The 22,566-nt window shown below is 38.8% G+C and overlaps 1 protein-coding gene across 5 annotated transcripts in view; it reads left to right on the forward strand.

Moving 5' to 3' along the window:
• fam168a (family with sequence similarity 168 member A) overlaps positions 1 to 20,440 on the forward strand; it is a 29,950-nt gene extending 9,510 nt beyond the window's left edge. For 2 of the 5 annotated variants that reach the window (XM_020639963.3, XM_020639964.3), the window contains exons 2-9: positions 2,592 to 2,699; positions 3,393 to 3,484; positions 8,812 to 8,892; positions 10,701 to 10,739; positions 13,356 to 13,501; positions 14,384 to 14,570; positions 14,908 to 15,034; positions 15,283 to 20,440. In XM_020639963.3, the coding sequence (XP_020495619.1) occupies positions 2,638 to 2,699; positions 3,393 to 3,484; positions 8,812 to 8,892; positions 10,701 to 10,739; positions 13,356 to 13,501; positions 14,384 to 14,570; positions 14,908 to 15,020 (720 nt within the window). In that variant the 5' untranslated portion in view covers positions 2,592 to 2,637 and the 3' untranslated portion in view covers positions 15,021 to 15,034; positions 15,283 to 20,440. The remainder of the gene's footprint in view (positions 1 to 2,591; positions 2,700 to 3,392; positions 3,485 to 8,811; positions 8,893 to 10,700; positions 10,740 to 13,355; positions 13,502 to 14,383; positions 14,571 to 14,907; positions 15,035 to 15,282) is intronic. The other 3 variants (XM_020639966.3, XM_020639967.3, XM_020639965.3) reach the window with 2 other exon arrangements.
• Positions 20,441 to 22,566: the final 2,126 nt, after the last annotated feature.

Below are 22,566 nucleotides of genomic sequence, written 5' to 3' on the forward strand. Positions count from 1 at the left end.
TGGAGGGGGGGTTGAGCTGCAGTTACCGGTACTCGGGCTGTCTGTGAAGTCGGGTGCATTTGTGTCAAGGAGAAAAAAGTCTAAAGACATAAATCCATATTTTATCATTTAAATGGTAACAGATAAGAGTCATCATGAATCTGCAGCTCTTTCATATTAACACTAGGGTTGTCATAATATTAATTTTTAAAAGATTCTGGGAAATTTGAAATTCACTGTGTTCTTGTATAGGCAAACTACCGTAATAGATAAAGATAGATAGATAGATAGATAGATCAGCACAATACAGAGAATCATTACTTGGTGCTCTTCATTAATCAATGATTAAAAAAGTAAATTGCACATTTTGAATGTGGATAGTTGTTTGAAGGCCTAAACAGAGGTGACGCTGTTAACATCTGTCTGCAGTACTGAAGGAATATACATATATTTCCCCAAATAATGAAGGAGTTTATTTTATTTATGTAGGGATTCTGTAGCACCTCATCATCACCTCCCTCTAAAGGCAGAGACGTGTTTAGACACTCTTGATCGTCACGCACAATCCTGCCGTCATCTGTTCCCCACACACCCCATCATTAGACACACTGTGGTGCCCTTCTTGTTCTCACCCAATCAGTTTTCTCACCTTTTGATTGAATACACACCTGAACTCACAGACACACATACACAAACTTGTCTGTTTCTCAGCCTGAAAGAGATTAGGGCACGTGTCTTTCTCGGCTCTCTTCAGGAACAGCTGTATTGGGGATGTGTTGTCAATGCAGCATGAGGCATCAGGGTTAGGTTAGCCACCTGTCCATGTGTTAATGGGCATTTCTCCCCCACTGGATTCTGTTAACTGTTATTAGAAGAAACATTTTCCACGTCTAGTTGCAGTTTTATTTGATGATTAACCTAATTAAAATGTGGGTAAGGATTTTGAAAGCCTCCATAAAATTTCTAAAATTTGTGCCAATAAGAAAAGAAAATGATGATACACAAAGGATAACATATTTTTTTTACTGAATACACTATATACTATATTTCCAATATTAAATAATAATGCTCCTTTAATCAAATACCCAACAAATATTTATTTCCTGCATAACAACATGCAAACAGCTGTGTATTTTATTATTTTACGTTAATCTCATTGTATTGAATAATTAGCATGAAGAGTTACAGATGGTTGATTTTAGGAAATTTACTTGCAAAGTAAATGAAAAAGGCAGAGTAGGCTGTTTGGGAGGAATACAATATATGGAGGTACAATAGATCAATAAGAAATTTAGTTAAAGATGTTTTAAGTTGTAGGTCAATAAATGTTTAAAAAAGTATGAATAATGAACCAATGTAAACACTTTACCTCTCTTTGGTTTTTGATAGTGTTTCTTTTTTTGTGGGGCCTTCATAAGTTTTTCAAGTAATTATGCACAAAAACAATTTCAAAGCCACTGCTCTCATGTATTTGCTCGCCTTTTGGTGTCAAATGTTTGTAGCTTTGGGACTCCAGCGTTCCTGGACGGAGCTTGAAATACTTCCTTGCCTAATTTGAAGTGTCACTTGGTGCCGTCTGGCATCATCACGGTGCAGCGTATGCCTAGAAATGATGACAGTGAAGCTGTAACCCTCTAAAGGATTTTGTGACAAGATCCTGAAGCGCAGGATAAAATTGTTGGATATAAGTAGGAAAATACAACCCCATTTACGTATCCACAGGAAGCAGAACTGGACAAATAAGTGTTGACACGTCTGTACACGATGATCGTGTGGGTGATGTGCTGTGTACAGACTGCTTGCCACAACATATTTCACGCAGCCTGGTGTTAGCATGTCATAAGACAAAGTCATGCATAAAATCCAGATAGAACTTGCCTGATCCCTGCCGTCACCCACCAGGCCCCGTCTCTTTTAAGAAACTGATGTAAAAAATCAACACATGATACACAAGAAATCAAAACTCCATGCAGCACACACACACATACACACCTTTTCTCTATCTGTTCTGCTCTGTGTTTGTGCAATACTCTTGTGGTTCTGGATTATGTGGATCATGCTTACTCGTGGCTTCGTGCAAGACTCAGCCAAAACTTTGTCCTGTGTCCAGTTGTTTTTGCTCTCAGTCACCTGCCCGCTCACTAGGTTTCTGTGCTTTTTCATTTGGCTGTTTAAATGTTTGCTTTGCTGCTTGTTTTAGATGTTTAGTTCCTCATACTAGAGCTGCACTTTTCTCTTTGACATACATCATATAGGCCCTATACAAAAATGAATAAAATATTAACTCATGAACCAGCAAGTCATGTGTACTTGTTTTGTACACACAAGCAACTGATTGTATAAAGGGATTCTATGAGCAAAATAGAAGCTTGCATGTGACTAGTTTTCTCTCTCAAACCTTCTCTTTTTAGCTGTTATCATTGGCTTTAGACACAGCAGTCACCACAAACACTCACTCCCAACACGCCGTCTAAATCACAGCCCCCTGCTGCTGTCACTAACCATTTGCTGTTGCACTGGTGCTTGCTTTTTGCTCTTGATTTCTTTATTTCTTTTTCCCCCTTTTTTCTTGTGTTCATTGTAATCATGACCTCTCGCTGTTTTAATTTCAGATTTGCATATCCACTTCCACTCCTTCCTCATTTGCATACAGCAAGAATGGCGAGCGGGCATCCCACAGACAAATTCAGTTTCATGTATCAACCAGACACGCACAAGAGGTACGGGGCACGCATGCACACGCACACACACACACACACACACACATACACAATATCACATGCCCAAATTCTCAATGAGCAGGTAAGTTGAAATAAGAAGGGAACACTCAGTGTTTTTATTGTTTGTTTTTTTTACATAATGAGACTGGGGTCAGTTGGTTTATCAGAGCGGTACTTTAAATAGCTCTTTTAATAGGCACCTTCACCCCAACCATCTCTAACATCTCAAATTTTAAGAGGCCAGTCCTTTGTTCAGTCCGGTTCTGGAAACAAGGCGTGTAGAGCTCACGCTGCCTATGCCAGTGCAGCAGTGAAAATAAGGCAACTTTAAGTTAGATGTCTTTACTGCCACACAGGAAACTTAACCACATGGCGTTCACTGGATCTTTGCGTCCTTGTGCTTTCCTGTTTTGTTTTTTTTCCCCCTGCTGGTTTTAAATACCTGCTTATGCTGAGCCTACTTGAGTTATAAGTATTCATTTTTATTCCCGTTGTTGCATGTTGTCAGAATGCCTCGGCTGGATGTCGCCTCAGGAAGCTGAGTTTTCAGATTATTATGTGTGTGTGAGTGTATGCTTGATAATCTTAACCATTTCTTTGCGATTTAAACGGCTTACCTCTCTTTCCCCTCTGTTTCTCTTCTCTTTCACCCCCCCTGCCCCTCCTGCCACACTGTCTGTTTCTTGTTCTCAGCAAGAACAGGTTATCTTCAGCTATGAATCCAGTCTACAGCCCTGTTCAGCCTGGCACCCCCTATGGAAACCCCAAGAACATGGCCTTTGCAGGTAAAATTAACAAACACACACACATTTTTTTTTTTTTTTTAAAGATTTATTTTTGGGACTTTTGTGCCTTTTTAATGGACAGACAGGCCAGTGGAAAGAGTAAAAAGACCAAAATTCCAAATCTGAAAAGTTTATTAAACAACAACTGTCACATTTGCATAAATCATGGAAAGTGAGGGTGGAAATGCAGATCGTTGGTGCATTTGTTTGATTTGTTCATAGGCAGGCCTGTTTTGTTGTATTGAGTACAAACGTCACAGTACATGAAAATGTCATCTGAAAAGCACAGCTATTTTGCGAAGAGGCAGAGGGTGGCAATTGTTCTTAAGCTTTTGGCTCAGGAGAAGAGGAGGCAGAGGTAGGTAGAGACAATACTGAGGAATTACTTGAAGTGCTCAGCCGAGGCAGGAACTGGTGCAGAGGTAAGAAGCAGAAAATACAGCTGCTATAGTTTGTTGGCCATCAATTTGTTTTATCTTTTTCTATGGTGAAATCATTTCAATGTTTACCTTTGACTGCTTACTCATGGAAAAAACAGGACCTAACTGGTAGAGGAATGCACAGATGTCTTAAGATAATGGCAGCTGCCATGAGAAAGTTTTTTTTCCAAAGCCATCTGAAAATATTTACTTAATTTCACTACAGTAGGTCCCTTAAGTGGTAAAACATTATCAACATGAGTGGAAACCTGAGTTTATGAGCTGTTACTAATACGTTTTTATCCTTAAAGTTCTGAAATAAAATCTGTGATGACTGGCTAGTTAAACTAGCATGTCAAAAGACAGTGCACATGGGTACTCGTCTAAGCTGTTTAGATGTGCAGGTAGTTGAAACAGTGGTGACCTAGCTAAACCTGCGTAAATGAGACAAGTCAGTTGAGTTAAAAAACACATGCATAGGGTTAAATGCTCCATTACATGCACTACTGAGCATCACAGTGTCTCTGTACATTTGTGCTGTTTGCACATATTTAAATGAACCAAGAGTCATTATGCATTATTTGGGGGAGAAGTTGGCCCCTTCTATGCAAAATTCGTTAGTTCATGCAGGACACGCAAGTCATGCGCCTCCGCTGTAATCGGCTGACAGGCTGCTGATTGAATACTGTTTCTTATCACTAACTGACTAATCGCAGCTCATTGTCAGAACACGGTCCATCTAACGACGACTTTCTTCTCACTGGTCCTTGCTGCACCAATGCTGCTCACATTGCCTTGTACATTTTACATGGGTGTCAAGCTCAGACTTTCCTGTGATCAGGACAACAATGACAGCTCTGTATGAGCGTCTTATCTACTCAACAACAATCCTCATCAAAGATTCCTGTTCAAAGCACCACATCAAGGTTCAAGGACCACTAGAGTTTTGGTTTTGATTGACAGATCTTGTAAGCCGCAAGCTCCTGTGGTTCTTGGCTTACCTTCCCGTTCTTGACTCTGAATTTGATAATAATAGGCGATGTAAGTGTCACAACAGAAAAATAGAAACCAATAAAAAAGTCAGTCTCCTAGAGGAATTGATAAGTAGTGCTACAGCCTCACTGTACACTTACTGTTGTTCTTCTAACAACATACAGTAGGTCTTAATGTAAACATTTCCAAGGCAGTTTCAGCACAAAAATACGAAAAGGTCTGAAACAGTTTTTAACGTGTTTCTGAGAGACAAATGTCCCTCATGGGCTTGTTGTAGAAGAAATTACATTTTCTGTCTAACAAACAGAGTTTCTAACTTAAAGTGGGGAGTTTTACAGAAATAGGTCACACAAATCTAATGTGTTCAATAATAAAAACATCTTCTGCCCCTGAATTATGACTGCACTTGTAAATATAAACACAAACCAGTGAAACATGCCTTAAAGATAGAAAGCCTCTCTGGCATTTTCAGTGAAAGTTAGATGCAGGATAAAAGGCATTTGAAACAGGTAAAGAAGGTGGGAGATAATTGTTCCCCGACTGGAGTGACATCAACCTCCCACAGAGGAAGCAGAGGCGATTCTCTGTGCAGAGCACAGTGTGAACCTTGACCATGACCTTAAGATGCAATTGTTTACAACATTAGCACAGGCGTTCAGTGCAGCAAGTTAAGAACATGTTGCTTTTCCAGCTTCTCTGAACTGCGAGGGGAAAAAAGCATAAATAATGTACTAACCTCAAAGTTTAATGTGTTAAAAGAGAATACTTAATGCAGTAAAACAAGGGAGCTGGTGATTTTACTCTAATTAAGTTTACATTTTCATGGAAAGTACATGACAGTTACTAGTCTAAATGTGTATTGCAAAATGTTTTTTTTCTCAGATAATCAGGGACTTGATATAGCAATTTAAATCACCCAAATTTTCCTTGGAACTTAATGTTCTTGCGCACAAATCCGACTGAAAGTTATTACACCCCTTATATAATGTTATTGAGCCCTTATATGTCAATAGTGCACATTTAAGTCGATGTTTAGTAAACAAAGTCACCTTCAAATACAGCTGCTGTACTTTGTTTGTTCATATATTTAAGTCTTGAAGTTGTCCTCAGTCTGGAACAGTAGTTCAACTGCTTGTTCTCTTAGAGCAAAGTAAAAGAGTCCCTCTCACTAAGTAATATCATGTTGCTGCAGTTTGTTGTGTCTCCACACTAACCACATAAGCAAGACTTCCAAGTTGGCAGACAAATAGACACGACGAACAGTCAGCGTGTCAAATGCTGCAGAGAAGTTGAATGTTCCTCAGGTCAGCCTGTTAAGATGTCTAAAACAAGACTATTTGTCTTTATGCTGTGCATGTAAGTGAACTAAAAGAATGAATAGGATTATTTCATCCATGCAGTTAAGTTCTTACAGTTTGTAATAAATATAGATATTTAATTTTGTACTTGTGCGAGCAGAAGTCTTAGTTTACCATGACCTGGATGACTGAGAAGCTACACTTAATTTAAGAAATCACTCTCCACATTTATCAATAATTGACATTGTTCTGAATGAAATCAACTATTGGTCTGTTTTTATGCCGAGTTGAAGCTGGACCCCAGGAAGAAAATCTGCTGCATTTGTGGCAGCTGACGGAGATCTGAATAAAGGAATAAGATACACTACAGCACAATGGCCCTCACTTATCAACCGTACGTACTGCAGAAAAATGGTTGTACGGTAATTTCCACGCAAAGTTCGTCACTTATCAATTTGGACGTGAGCGGAGGGTACGTTCAAATCCCACTTCCAGGTCTCAGTTCGTGTATGCACATTTTCAACTCAGTGTGGACTTGCGATGCAGCGAATCTGCTTGTTAAGAAAGACTGATAGAGGTTCACAGATTTACTGTTAGATAAGATATTGCATCTAAAATGAATTTTATATTGCGCTCCACCTCTAACGATCTCTGTAGACTACATTATTTAAAAAGCAATGTTGAGCATCGTGAGCTGTCGGGTGATTTCTTTAGTTGTGTTATATTTGATGAATTAATGTTTGTTTAATCAATTTACTTTAAAGATTAGAGAGGCTGCTTTCGGTAATTAGGCCTACATGTTACACGTTCATGCGCACAGGAATATCGCTGCAGAAAATACTGAGACAAATTAAAACAGAAAAACTACAGTTACTTCAAAAGGACATAAAAACTTCCAAAGGATACTAAATACAACTTTTAGCCTCTGAAATATGAAATATTTAAGAATTCAGAACATTGACATTAGATCATAACTAATCGGTATGTCCGGAGATTTAAATCATCAATAATACGCTGATGTGCCACATGCGTAATTGCGCACAGCAGACGCACATAGGCCAGAGACTACATGTGACATAATAACGAATAAAGAAATCTGGGGCCTGTAAGACAGAGTCAGGACCTTCTTGTATGGAAGTGTTAAATTCTTAGGTTTGGAAAGTAGGCTAATCGGATGAGAAGTGCACATTACACAGCGTTTGATCAAACACTTTATTCATTTGTTGCAGGACGTTTCAGGTTTTCATTCATCTCTTTGAAAGTCTCATAAATGGCGAGCACGGAGCCCGTTAGTGCAGCGGAAGTTAGCCGACACAGATGCAGGCTCGCCTGTACCACTTGTGCCTGATATTGAGGCTGACTGATGAAAGAAGCCACTCGCTCCTGGATCTGGGATAATTTCAGGTGGGGTACGGCTAGCGTCCTCCGGTCCGGGAGCTGGTTCTTTTAAGACCCGCAAAACTAGCCTATATAGTAGCGATCGTATGGTCTGACCAGTTTTTTTTAAACTAAAAGTATAAAAATTTTATTATATGATAGCCTAGATTATGTAAGTTACATATCACAGATGTTTAAATTAATTATTAAAAACTCCACTGGAGTTCAGTCTATTTCATGCAGGCGCATTTCTTCTGAAGCTCTTAACATTTCAGGCTGCCAAACAACACAATGTTATTCCTCTTTACTTGTCTCTGTTATGGTGGCACTCATGCATCTCGTTTCTTTTTTTTGCCGTATTACGTGTCTCCATGCCGTAAACTCTGGGGGCAAGGATAGCTGAACCGTGAATATATAGGGCCGTGGTATTTAAATGACGATCGTTTCCAGCCGCCACACTTATCAACATCCGGTCATGCATACGCTGTGATCAGCAGGATACGCACGTTTCTTAGGTCCCACGTGGACCCTGTCGTACGATGATTTCTACACCCACATCTGTGCTGGTTTCTACACCAGATTGATAAGTGAGGGCCATTGAGTGCAACTTAATTTTTTGTGAGCTAATAGCCATGCGTTACAAAATTAATGTAATCAAGTTTCTCTACATTTTTTATAATGAAAGCCCTTTTTAAAAATATATTAGTATTATAGTGTGACTCTGCTGCACATGTTTGTGGCTCACATACAGCAGCCTAAGCTACATGTAGCAAAGGTGCAAAGCTACAGAACAGTGTGTGAGATTGACAGCCAATAATAGCAGCAGTGAGAGCTTTGTTCTCTCGTGCTTCTCCTCTCTTCCTCCCTATTTTCCTCGCTGTGTCGAGCTCACACCTTTTATCACTGAAAGCTTTTCCTCAGGTCAAAAGCTACCTTATTTGTATGTATAATTGATGACGCACAAGACTACGCGTGGCATGTGTGTGCCCCCTCCCCACAAGTGTCCGTGTGCATCACTAATGTTTCTGGATTTATCTCCTCCCACACCATATTGTCAGGTGAGTGTCGTCTGTATGTAAGACGCATTCAGCCGACTGTGTTATTGGTCCAAACACTTTTTTTTTTTTAATGAGCGCCATCTGTGCACATCCTGCTCCAAACCAAATACTGGCCTACCTGTGTGTGTGTCTTTGGTCCTCTCTGTTCAGCACTTTTTTTCAGACATTTTTTCCTCTTGCAGGCTATCCAGGAGGGTATCCTGCCACGGCTCCCACCTACACACCCAACCTCTATCAAACAGGCAGTCCTGGGTATCCACCAGGTGAGCCCCAGCTCACAGACACACACAATCACACTAACAAATACACACCATTGCATGACTGTTGTTACGTTTCACAAGGTAGTGTCCTGTGAGAAAACATTTTTAAGAGTTCATAAATGGCATGTTAGTTGTTTTCCAACAGAGAAAATCTGAGAGAATAGAGGCTCAATTGTAGTTTGATTTAAAGAAGTTTACTGGTGTATGCAAATGATTTAAAATGGCTACCTTTTTTTCCCTCTTGATTCTTTTTTGCGCTTTACTGAGTAGATTAAAACATCAGGAAAGTGTCATACAGTAAAAACAAATGTGATAGCTGACGTGAAACTGGTAGAGCTGTAATGTCACCATCAAATCAAAACTCAACAAAACTTTTCATGAGCCGACAAACTAAAAAAACAAAAACAATGAAACAACCATCATCTCTGCAAACTTTGAGGATGTCACAGATGGGATTAAGGAATGAATTAAAGCTGTTGGTAATAGAATCTCTGCCCACTTGTTCAATTTTGGGAAATTTCAGACTGAAGCTGATGCCCATTTATAGTTTGTTAGTCATGAATTATTAAAAACATTGTACAGCTGTTTAGGACTCAAACCTTGTAGTCAATCAAATATAATTGTAATATATTTCTTGTTAAACATAGCTTTTTATTTAAAGTAATCACATAGTTATATAGAACTCTTTAGAGGTTGCAGAAATGTGATGGCGGTATGCCTTGATTGGTGATCTCAGCCGTAAAGGCATCGATGGTGAAGGAATGGGAAGCCAGCCAGTAACAGCTGCCAGTGGCCTTATTGCAGCAGCTCAGCTGGGGTTCACAGTCTGCTCCCTGCAGCAGATGGGGATAACAGTTGTCTCACTTCCTCCCAGATATGGTTTGTCTGTATAGATATAGATAGTTTACTGAAGCAGGGTCTTGAACCCTTAAACAGTCCAGTTTGATCTCACTCAGGCTCGTTGTCTTTGGACAGGAATCCCGGTATTAAGAGGTAATCCAGGAAGATTAAAACAAACCTGTTTTAATGAACCGGACTGCTTTTTGAACCGGGAATGTTGTCAAAACGTGGGAGCAAAAAAAAAAGATGCTTGTTCTTTGTTCATCTCAGTTGAGTTGAGCTTAATCGTCAAAATGAGTAAAATTTCAAAAACCCTTTCTTGTTTCATATGCATAACATAATTTGATTTTTTTGACACGAAACAATAAATAGGAAGCAGTAGCAAAGCACAAAGGAGGAGGCTTTACTCTGTCAGACTCAATATTGAAAAGCGAGATGTGAGAACAACAAGATCAAACCAAAAGAAAAATGTTAAAATCGTGCCATTGTTGAACTTACCTTAGGGTGAAAAGCAAATGTATAAGAAAGAAATCAAGATGGAAAAAAAGAAGTGATGTTACTTTGCAATCAGTCAGTGAGTTAGATATGAAATCAGTAGGATTATTAAGTCATGCAATTTAGTTAAAGACTTCAAAGATGATTTATAGGTGGTTCCAGATTTAAGGATTGGGCGATAAACTTAAAAAGGTAACTGTAGAGGGGGAAAAAAGAAGTCCTTTTTGTCCAGATTATTTGTGTATTATTAGCTAATGTCAAAAAAATTCATATAAACTGCTAATTCTGGCAGCATTATCACCTTTAAAAAATAAATTGTATTTTGACCCAGCTATTGTCATGTGAAACAACACTGTATTGTTATTGGTATTGTTTCCTACTCTTCAGAATTTTAAGTATCTTACCAAGGCATGGTGGGTTTGTTGATTTCATCTGTGCTGCCTTTGAAGCCCCTCTCCTTTTGTCCCCTCCCCCAGCTTGGTTTTGTCTTTTGGAAGAGTCAAACAAAATATCAGGTACGCTTTGGCAAAGCCCTCCCAGCTTTGTTTCAACAAAAGACCTGAACCTAATTACTGAGGCTGTTGTTTATATCTGCAGTGTGATTGTCCGTCCGCCGATTTCTTTCTTTGCATTCTCTGCTGCTTAATGTATGTTGAAAATGGCACTCTTAAGAATTCGTGTCGACCTCGGCACAAGGCAGCTGTGGTCTGATCAGAAACGTGTCTTTGGTCAATGTCATTAATTCACAAGATCATTGAATAGTCAAACTGTTTTCTATCAGGAGGGCTTTTGTGTAATTTTCACACACCATTGTCCTCTAATGCTCTGCATCCATGTTGGAGTGAAGACCGTGTGTGAGAGTATGCACACACACACACACACACACACACACACACACTTTTAGACACACAGACGGGCCTCTCCAGCATCTCTTTGTTCCCTTGTCCTTGTGTGAGAGAAGCGCTTTCATAAGCTCAGCTGCAGCAACTAGCTTGTAGCATGTTTGACCTTCAGGCTCCTCCTAGTGGCCGCTTAGTGGTACTGCACCCCTAAGAGCAGCAGACATTCATCAGTGATCTCAACCAGATGCCTTCACTGTCCTTTAGTAAACCTCCTGCTTTATACGCTTTTTGGATGGAGTGTCAGTTTAACTTTGGCCACACTGAAATGCTGCATGAAGGGTTCATTTATTTGGCACTGAAGTAGAAAGGCTGCATAAGTGTACATGGTACAAAAATAGGACAATATACTGAATATGTTTACCTCACAACTACTCTCTTAAGCAGTAAACAAATGAGAAATGCTAACATTAAAGATCTGGCTTGATGTTTCTCAGACACATAACCCTTGGTTGGATTGTTTTGACTAGAGCCCCTTTAAAAAAAAAAAAAAAAGAGAGAGAGAGAGAGAGAGCCCCAGCCCCCCATCTGGTGGATTTAGTAGGAAATGCATAAAATGAGACATTAAAACAGGGCGGCAGAAAACTTTGATAATACATAAAAGAGGCCGGAAATTTGCTCTGAGAGGTGTAGAAATAAATCACATGTGCAGAACAGAAATTTTAGAAAGTTGGGCCAAATTCCTTCAAACGTTTAGCATACAGACTTAAGAAGCAGGGCAAGACAGCACGCCTTGCTCAATTGAAAACAGGACGCGGGTTAGAAATGGTCACTTAAGAGGACGACTGCTATCTGAAAAACCTGCTAGAAGAATGTGAAAAACTAAAAAGAAGAAGCAAACGATGCAACAAATAGGGGAAAGCGTAGATAGACTTGATCTCAAACATGTATTGGTAGAAACCAACCAAAATTCCTGGATGCATTTTTCTAAGTTTCTCTATTTCATTTTGGACTGATGGTCATGCAAGTTACAGTTTGTTCATCAAGTGTTATTAAAAAGTACCTGTGATAGTTGGTACACCCTGTAGTGTGTTAAACAAAACAAAATTATAATACAGAAATGACTAACATCTCCTGATTTGAAAATCTAAAATCAATACATCAATACTCTCATAAATGAGAGTAAATGAAATAGATGTCTATCATATTTCTTATTAATGAGGTGTGCGGTCACATAGTTGTTAGTGTGCACACGTTGGGACATTGCACCGAGGCTTTTGAACTTTCACTACTCACTTGAAGCTAGGGCTGAGCAATTAATCCAGTTTCAATTTCAGTTCCAGTTTTGACTTACCAAGTTCATGAAAACAAGATAATGGAGATTAAAAAGTTACTATGCAGCATGCTCGTTTTGTGCGTAGGTTTTGTCATGTGTGGGCGATGTTTCGGAGTGTTTGTTGTTATACTTTGGCCACAAGAGCACATCACCACTACCTCAAAGACACATATTTACTTTATTTTCATTTATTGACTGTTTTCCAAAGTGTTTAATTTGATGAATGCATGTGATCATATGTTTTAAGGTTAATGAATAATCGTGTATCAATATCAATTGGAAAACTTCCCCACTTAGAGTTAAAATCAATGCAGAATCACATAAAAGATAGAAAGTAGAAAACACTTTGATTTGTAGGATTTATTAATTCAGTGTTTAAATATGACATGAGATAGATGGTGAGTAGTCCAGATGTTCTGCCTAATAAAATGCATCGGTTGCTGGAAGAATTAGCAGTTAATGGATTACAAGTCTATTCACAAATACTTAAAAACTATATGATCGACACATTTGAAACACAAGTAACCTAAATGAATGCTTCCCAAAAGTATTGTATTGAAGTATTTACAAATATGGAGCTACTAAGGCTTAATAAGTATTGCTGTATTTTATGCAAAAATAGAGACAGTGTGAATAGTAAAAATCTTAAAACTGTTTGAGATTCCGCATAAAACAAAGATGAACAATGACATTACCAAAGAGAAATGAGAACCAGAAGACTGTAAAAGAATCGTGAAGACAACATATTATAATTTTGGAAATAATTTGCCTGTAAACGTAACTTGAGTTTTTAAACCACCAAAAATCATATTAAAATAACTTATTACCCGTTTACCCCTGTGCCAAAAATGTGTTTTACAGCCTTAAGAGAATAAAAAAGCATCAATGACTGTAGTGCTGTGTTGTCTTAAATGAAATGTTTTTCTAAATCCTCCCTCTTTTCCGACTATTTTTAGGATATACCTCAGCAGGCACCCCATACAAAGTGCCCCCCACCCAGTCCAATGGAGCGCCCCCTCCTTACACCCCAACCCCCACCCCATACCCAACAGCCATGTACCCCATCCGCAGTGCCTACCCTCAGCAGAACCTATACGCACAGGTAAGTAGAGACACAGTCTGCAGTCGTTGATCACGTCTGTAGTTTTGCACCTGAATCACAACAGTCAAATCTGCTCCAATTGTCTTTCCTGTTGATTACACTTCATGCCATATTTATGCATGATCTTAGCAAAAGTTTAGATTTGAGCTTTAAGCTCATTTCAGGGGAAGTGCAGAGACATTTATTATTTCCCTTTACATAACATGTTATCTCTTCTAGTGGTCGGGATATAGCTTTGGTGCAGAGCCTGTGCTGTATTCATAATAAAATAAAAATGTCTATCTAAATTGATCAGATCAGTCAGATCTGCTAAATGCCTTTTAAATGTTATCAATTGAATATGGAGTATGTCAAATTCTATTAATCAAAGTAGAGTGATTTTTTTGTTGTTGTTGTTGCTAACTTAATATGATCTGTTCCTAAAAATCACTCAACAGTCACAAATGAGATCCAGTTAAGTGACTCTCAAAAAATAACTTTGAGGTCATAGCTGCTTTTTGCTCATGTGAGTCAGCACTTGTCCAAAACAGCCCTGGTGATTGGGCAAATTAAAATATACAGCTGCTTTGATGGCGGTACAGTTACAGACAAAGCACCTGTGATACAGAAATAATTGGGATGTCTTGGAATTTGTTGCCATACAGCTTTTAGATAATGAATTTGACTTTTGATAGGAAAGCTGCAGGATCAGGAAAGTGGGGAAGAAGGCTACTTGCTAAGCAGTTTTGAGCTTTTAAATGTTTTACATCCTCTTTAGTGTCTGAGTTAGGAGTTGACCATGAGCAGTTAAACCTTCTTTTCGGAATTAAAATAATCATTTTATATCCTACATACACGCACCGCACAGCTTCACAATCTGTCTTCCTGTGTACATTTGAACAGGGAGCGTACTACACCCAGCCCGTGTATGCGGCTCAGCCACATGTGATCCATCACACCACGGTGGTGCAGCCTAACAGCATCCCCTCCACAGCCCTCTACCCAGCCCCTGTCCCCGTACAAGCTCCCCGCAACAATGGCATGGCTGCTATGGGGATGGTAGCTGGGACAACCATGGCCATGAGTGCAGGTGGGACCAGAATAATAGCTGTAGTTATCAGACACAGCTATGTCTCAATCATTTCCTCTTGACTGTTATCTGTGATTGTGCATTGTTAATTTATGCTGGAGGTAGTTCCTTACACTTCTACTGACCTGTTTCTTTATCTTAACTAAATGTGTGATAGTGTAATGTTAATTGTCTTTTGTTTTGATTCCGATATTTCATCGACGTCATGAGATTTCAGGTTCTTATCTGTATCTAATCAAACAGCAGTTAAAAAGGACAGACAAAGCCATTATATCTGTTCAGCAGATGGATTCACAAGTGACTGCAGCTCATTAACTGTGTCGTTAACTTCCTTCAGGGACCCTGCTGACAACGCCCCAGCACCCCCAAATTGGAGGTCACCCAGTTACTGTGCCAACCTACAGGCCCCAAGGGACACCTGGGTACAGCTACGTACCGCCTCACTGGTAGAGCCCACCCATCATGTGAGTGTCTCCTGCTGTTTATTTGTTTCTCTTTGAGATGCTCCTAACCACCCCAATTTTCTCTCCTCCATCTGGTTCCTCCGCCTGCCCCTCCCCCAACCCCTCCCTCCTTTCATTCCCTTTTTTGTTCCTCTGTCGTCTCTCGGATTAGAACAAACTGTGCCGTCTCACATTTCTCTCCCTCTTGAGGCCCGCAGTCTGTCTTCAATCAATCACCAATGTGTACCTCTGCTCTTCTTTCCCACCAGATCTGGAGTCCACCATCGTATGCAACTGCTCAAATCTTACACGGGCTCCCACTGGTAACCACGGGAACTCGGCACCTGTCTGCAAGAACAAACTAAAGTGCAACAGCCACTTTACTATTATTGTTATTATTATTATTATGCGACTTTCTCTACCTTTCTTTTTTTAAATAGCTGCTTTTTATTTTTTACTCTATTCATTTGCCAACCAGTCATTACCTTATTTTGTAATTTTTTTTTAATTTTTTTTTTTACACATTTTATTTCCTCACTTTACTTTGCTCCGTCTATCATTGGAACTCCAGAAGGACTCTTGACCAATCACAGGTGTCAGTTGCCTCCTGTTTCTGTGTTGTGCTGGTGTGTGTGGTCCTTCCTGCTGCTGCTCAGTTGGCTGGAAAATATTCAGGCACTTATTCCCTTGTTATCATCTCCATCGGTCTCTACAAAGACTTATTGACTTATGCTGCCAAATTTTCTTACAACTAGTTATCAGCACAGGGTTTTAACATCATTAGGAGTTACTTCATTTCTTTTTGATAATCTGTCTTCTTACCACACCTTTAATTTTCATACCTTTTTGTTCCTCTTTTTTCTTTGAACTACTTTGTTTTAATTTCCAGTTTAATCTCGGCCGTCTTCCAGCGAGTAGCTGTCCGTCAGGCAGCAGTCAGTCAATCATGCCTGTTTCGTCTCCATACGAGTGCTACATTGCTCTGAGCGGGGCACACTTACCGACCGTTACCCATCCTACTGTGTCCCAGTGTTTCCACATTAGCATCGTAGCTACGACACACCTAAGAAAACACCACGTACTTCATGCTACATACTACGCAGGCTAGTATGTTGTGACACTATCAAAATCTTAATCTTAGAGTAGGTGAAAAGGTGAAGACAAATATGTGCAAGTATTTATAATAACTAGGTGGTCGTGTACACCACCTCACATGCACACACACAACCACACGCACACACACACACACACACAGGCTTCTGTGGTGTGGTGGGGAACATTGTTTAGTGGCACTTACTGAACCAAAATTCCAGTTATGTTGTTACTGATCAACACACACACACACACATGGATTTGTAAGGGTTTGCATGGCAGACAGTGAAGAAGGACTTTAAAGGGATTGTTTGAGCGCTACGAGAGCAGAGCAGAGCAGGAGGAGACAGGGAGAGCAGACCGTGAGGGAGGAGGAGTTAATATAGTCACAGTCAGTCATTTTTTTCAAGGTACAAAACATTTAAGTTTGTGACAGCTCACCTGCAAGAGACTGCACGGACGCACTGCTTTTTTTTGTTGCACTATTTGTATTGTACATTGATTTCTCACTAATGTGATTATATCATCTCCTCCTCCTCCTTGTCTTTAATATAACCAAGCACTCCAACAGATCAAAACCCAGACTCTTGAGTAAACATTTGATGATGGACCGGTCAATAAATGTGCTGATAGATGAATAGGATTCAATCCGCTTGTCCATTCCACTACGCTGTGAGTGCTGAGAAGAGCAAGCCATTGATGTGGCTGCCTTGTTGTGCAGCACAGTTGAGTGAAACAGAGTCCAGTCAGAGGCTGGGGTGTTTTTACAGCAGATCTATGTCATGTTAAAGTCAAAATGTTACTACTTGGGTATTCCCATGTGAATTGAAAAGCTGAAACGCGAGCGCTCTAATTATAAATCTGTGAAAGTATTCCGAAATATTTTCAAAAGTAATGAGCCAAGACGACAGTGTCACTCTGTCTCTTCATTTTAAACTGGTTCAGTTCAGGGCAGAGGACAAGTTAAAGCTTGACCTCTAGTAACTAAAAGGAGAACGATCCACTGCTTTATTCTTCAAACATCACAGAATTACACATATCTGCTTTTACTGACTGCATTTAAAAAATAAAAAAAATAGACATCCAGCATAATCCTCCATCAAATGACAACTGTCTTAAGAGGAAGAGAATATTCAAGCCAATGAGACATGGACCATATGAAGCCATTTTCTGTTGCCTTTTTATGCTTATACATATTGAAAAAAAAAAAAAAAGGCATTTATGAACATGCAAATGGCTTTCACAGCCACAGTGTGAAGATCTTCATACGCTGAGTAGTGGTGGTGGGGTTTAATAATTAGGTGAGACCTGTGGTATTTTTTCAGGAGTTACACACAAAAAAAAAAAAGACTTCAAGAATCTGTAGAGGACAGATCAGTATAACAAAAAGCATTTACCGCGCAGGTATGTAGATGGCGTGGTTTGATATTGCAATAAAATAATAAGAGGGAATGCCTCCCACTGTTAACATACAGTAATTATTTTATCAGCGTTTTGACTTGATTTAAAAAAAAATGTATTGTTGTAATCTCTAAGTATGGATTACAGGCTCTGTATGCAGCCTCCACTCAATAATTATTACACTTACTGCTAAGAAGACTAGAACATATCAAGAATTTGGGTATTGAATAACCTTGTGAGGAAATATTGCACAACATAAGACAGAAAAAATAAAAAAAACTTGGTGACTATAATTTAATGCTAAGTAACAGGTACCTAGGCTTTGTAGTGCTGGTGGGAGGAAGAAGCAATTTATATTGTAATTAAGAATAAAACAATAAGGTCGAGTGTTTGAGGTATTCTTAGTCCAGATGTTTGTACACAAGTAGGTCAATTTTCAAGAAAATATGACATCAAGCTGCTGTCGCATGAAAGCCATCACCCTTTGAGCTTATTTTTTAAACCAATCCCTGTATTTTAGAAGATGGAAGGATCTTGTATATTCAGATTTAAAAAGCTGAAAGACGGAAAAATACAGAAGCCGTTTTCTTGCGACAGCAGCGATGTCACTTGTCATTAGGATTTATTTAACCAACCACTACTTCTTTCAGTATTGTTTCCCCCCTGTCCTTCCCTCTGGTCAAATAAGCATAATGGGTATGCATAATATTCAGGTGTATTACACTATAGCATTGGATCTCTAAGTAAAAAAAAAAAATGAAAAAAAAAAGATGCAGTATATTTATACAGCAAGTGGTACAGTAATGTATTTCTAGCTAAGCATGGTTGCATCAGTGTGGCAGCTACTGTTTGTGCTTTTAATATTTTCTTTGACCTTCTTCTCTGCGCCTCTGTCCTCTGTGTTTGTGTCACTGATGGAGAATTTATGACCCAAGTCTTGGAAATAAGTACAAGATTTTGTTAAAATTCTCTTCACCAAATTCCCACTTTTTTATTAATGTTGCCTGAGTTTAAAGATATTGAGGAAACAGAGGATTAATGACAGAACTGAAATGGATAGCTTTTTCTTTCTTTTCAGTTTTGTTTGTTGTTCGACTGAAAAAAAGGTTCCCATGCTATATCGGGAAACATCTTTGCGGTCCATTCCTTTTCTGTAGGTGTTACTGAAAGATGTCCTGAGAACCCTCCCTACCACGTCCTTTTATTCTGTGCCATATTTCACCAACAGCAGTTTGCGAAATCTGAGTTTTATTCTCCTAAGTAACTGGTGATTTCTGAGTCCTTGTTACGTCTAGCTTCCTGTGATTCTGTGTTTTCCTATTGCTGTCCTATTTCTCACTTTGTTGTTGATGCATATTTCCTGTCTCAGTTTGTATCTTTCTTACTCTATCCTCTGTGTTTCTCCTATTTTCAAACTTCCCCTCAGAGGCCATTTTGCATCCCCCATTTCCAATCCAAACATTTTAATTTGAACCCTTGCAATGATGCAAGACAATGCATATCCATGTTAATCCTTTTCTGTGCTTCCATACTTTCATATACTTTGGCCTTTAGTTGCTTTCATTCCAACCTTTGCAACCCGCCTCACCACCCTGAGAACTAAGCGAGTTGGTGTCAGTAATGGATAAAACGTTAAGTTTTTTCCATTAATGAAAACTCTATGAAGCCTTTTGAACACTAGATGTCGCCAGTGAGCTTCACTGATGTTTTAATGTGAGCGTAATGATAAATTCATAGTTAAGCGAGGTCTTTTTCCATTTGAGAATCATAATAGGGTGTCACTGACATATTTTAGATTGGTGGTCTTTTCAAATTGAATGTCTGATTTCAGGACATTTTAGACGACAACAAAAATGTGTTCTTAAAAAAAAAAAAAAGGACATTTCATGAGAAGCATTAATAATAGGGAATTTTTATCTCCCGGCCGAGGACCAATGCTCTTAAAAACTTAAAAAACGGGGGTCAGTACGGAGGCAGAACCACTGAGATGAGGATTGTGTGAGAAAACACTCATCTGTTTTTCAGTACGGTGAAACAGCTTCCTCATTTCACATTCCTCGCCTCATTTATTTCAATTTGCACTTAAAGTATAAGGAACACTTCAATGTGTTTGGATCGGTAAATGCAAAGTCATCTTAAATCATGGGTCTTTTATCATCACTTTCATTTTCCATCGTGCTATCCTCTGTCACATTGAAGGATGGTTATTTTAATGAGCATTACTCTGTTTCTTTGACGCTGTATTTTAAATAGGTTTTCACTTGATCAGTGAAAAGCAACCAGAACGATTCATCACTCCTCCCCTCTCTCTTTCCGTCTTTCCACTTCCTGTTTTGCCTTGCAGTTACAAAGTCTTACTTTCTTTCACGAGTATAAATTAAAAACACTACTATCCCAGTGAATAGTAGGCTCTTAAATGTCTTTGATGTTCTGCTGCAGCTTTTTAATTTCAATTTGTCAGATATCTCTTAGTTTAATTTGACACTAAATGTGATGCAAAAAGTGGAAATTCCTTGTCTTCCAAAAAAAGCATACTCGTATCCCATTCCCCCCCATGGATCGAGTATTCGGAACAACCCCAATCCTTTGGAAGTTTTAGCTTGGTACCCAGTTTGCACATGCTATGGTATATCTGTTACCGTAAGGTTGTGTTTGAAACAGAAGCCCAACGTCTGTTCAGCGTTGAGAGAAGTGAATTGTATGTTAGCTATTTGGTCCAGAGTGAAGGACCAGCGTCAGGCTTGTGATATGAAGTGTAAATCTGTTTTTAATTTAGGTTTTTTTTATGTTTTATTTCTTTTGTTGTTGTTGAGGGTTTTTTTTTTAAAGATCAGTTAGTGATCTTAGTACTATAACTAAGCCAAGTTTGTAATTGTATATTTACTGTAAAATGTAGAACATTGAATAACTATTAAAATTTTCCTATAAAAGGAAGATTGTCTCGTTGTCTCCTTTCTCAATCTGAAGTGTTTCATGGAGGGTGAATGGATTTCATTGGAAAGGAAGAAATTTGTATCAGCATGTTTGAAACAGCTCTTCATACACTGAACTCTAAATATGTGACACTTTGTAACAAGAATGTGAAGGCACAACAATGCTCTGATAGTGAACAGATAAGTTAGGAAAGGGGTTCCCAAACGTTTAAGCCCACGACCCCCGATATATGATGTTAGAGACTGGAGACCCCCATTGTTCCTGGAGGTGGTAAAAACATAAAATGTTGCAAACAGCTGCACTCACCATGAAGCCTATCCAAACACGCCATGGTATTCGAACGTCACACAACATCCCAAACACCTGAATATGCTTTTTGTAATTTGTTGTAAGAAAAGCTAGAAGCAGAGCAAGTCATCTCTTAAACTACTTTTTGGATACATTTTCACAATAATGGGTAAAATAATTGTTAGAGGTTTTTTTTTTTTTTTTTTAAAGGAATCCCGCGACCCCCACTTTGGGAACCACTGAGTTAGGGTACAGTAGCTCCAGAGTCACCCATTAACACCAAACTCCTGAAATGTTAGAGGTGTGACTCTTAACTCTACAATATTTGCTAATAAAGTGTTTTTATTTAAAATCTTTAGAAATAAACAAATCCAATAAAAATGTATTTCTCTCTGAATGGTCAGTGCCATTTATAGTGATGTGATGTAAACAGATGTGATCTGGCTCTAGCTATGTTGATGCTGTTGAGTTTTTTTATTGAGTCAAGAACTGTGGTTGCAAATTAACCAAGCTCAATGTCTGTTTATGTCATCAACTTTAAGATTAAAAACTAAACTTTAACCTCAACCAGTACTTCAATTCCTAATTTAAAGGAACCCTGTTTTAACCAGAGCAATGCACCCTTACATTTACTGGAAACCAATACAAGTTTCACTGAACAAACACTAATGTAACCAATTCATGCTAAATTGAACATCCCAACTGACCCAGCAAAAACTGTAAAAACACCAAATCTATAAGATTTATTCAGCTAACAAATAATCAAATAAAGACCAACTAATGACAAAGCACACATTTCTTACTGAGAGGCACAAAACGGCACCATGCACCATGTTCAGCAATAACCTGGGAGCACAAGGGACAATCAGTACAGGGAACAACAACAGGCACGTTTAATCAGACAGTTTTCTATCTGTATTATGTTTCTTCAAAAGCTGTGATGCCAAATTGAAGGAAGAGACAATACATAAACTTCACTTTCATTTATTGGAAAAAAAAAGTTGAAGTTGACAAGAAAGAAAATAATAATGAAACTGAGCCTGTCACCAGGCAAGAGTGTAAATGTTGGTCATCAAATTAGAATAGAATAAATCTTTATTACTGGCATACATTTTTTTTTCTTTGTAATTCTTTGGTTTGTTATTATTCCTTAAATGACACCTCAGTACTGCAGTCTTTGTCCTGTTTCCTGGAAAGGTTGATGTAAGGACACACACGCTTTGACCGAGTTAGTGTGCTTTCAAATAGAAGAACCAAAAAGCACAGTTTCCTGTGGCTGCAGAAATAAACGAACAGCACAGAAAAACGTTCTCTTTCACTTCTCTCTGCATCAATCTCCAGACATCCTTCCAAGTTGTGAAATGCCAACCTCCACTCCAGAACATCCACGCACTGCTGAACAAACACTGACACACACCTCTTTAGTGCACAATGCCCCACCACACACACACACATAGCCTCACATCTTTAATCTCTGCAGTAATGTGCCTGAGCTGATTGCAGGTCTGAAGCAAGTAGAAGATTGAGTATGTTACAGTTATCAGAAGGTTTACTACGACAATGAATTAAAGGAACACATTTGGATAGTAACACCTGGATGTCTCTGTTCACAAGCTGAACAAATACAACCACACTATGTTATTTGGCCCGTTTGATTATTAAAACAGTTGAATTATATCAGTTCCTTTACACTCTGTAAAGTAGTGAATATTAGGCCTTTGTAGATGTTTCAGTAAGTATTTTTCCAGTATGACAACATGGACCTTATGAGTGCATGGATTTTTAGCACATGCTAATCGGTGAGTCCCTGATGTTTTTCTTGTCTTTCTTCCTCCTCA

This window comes from Labrus bergylta, chromosome 11 (genome assembly GCF_963930695.1).
Source record: "Labrus bergylta chromosome 11, fLabBer1.1, whole genome shotgun sequence".
Taxonomy (NCBI): Eukaryota; Metazoa; Chordata; class Actinopteri; order Labriformes; family Labridae; genus Labrus; species Labrus bergylta.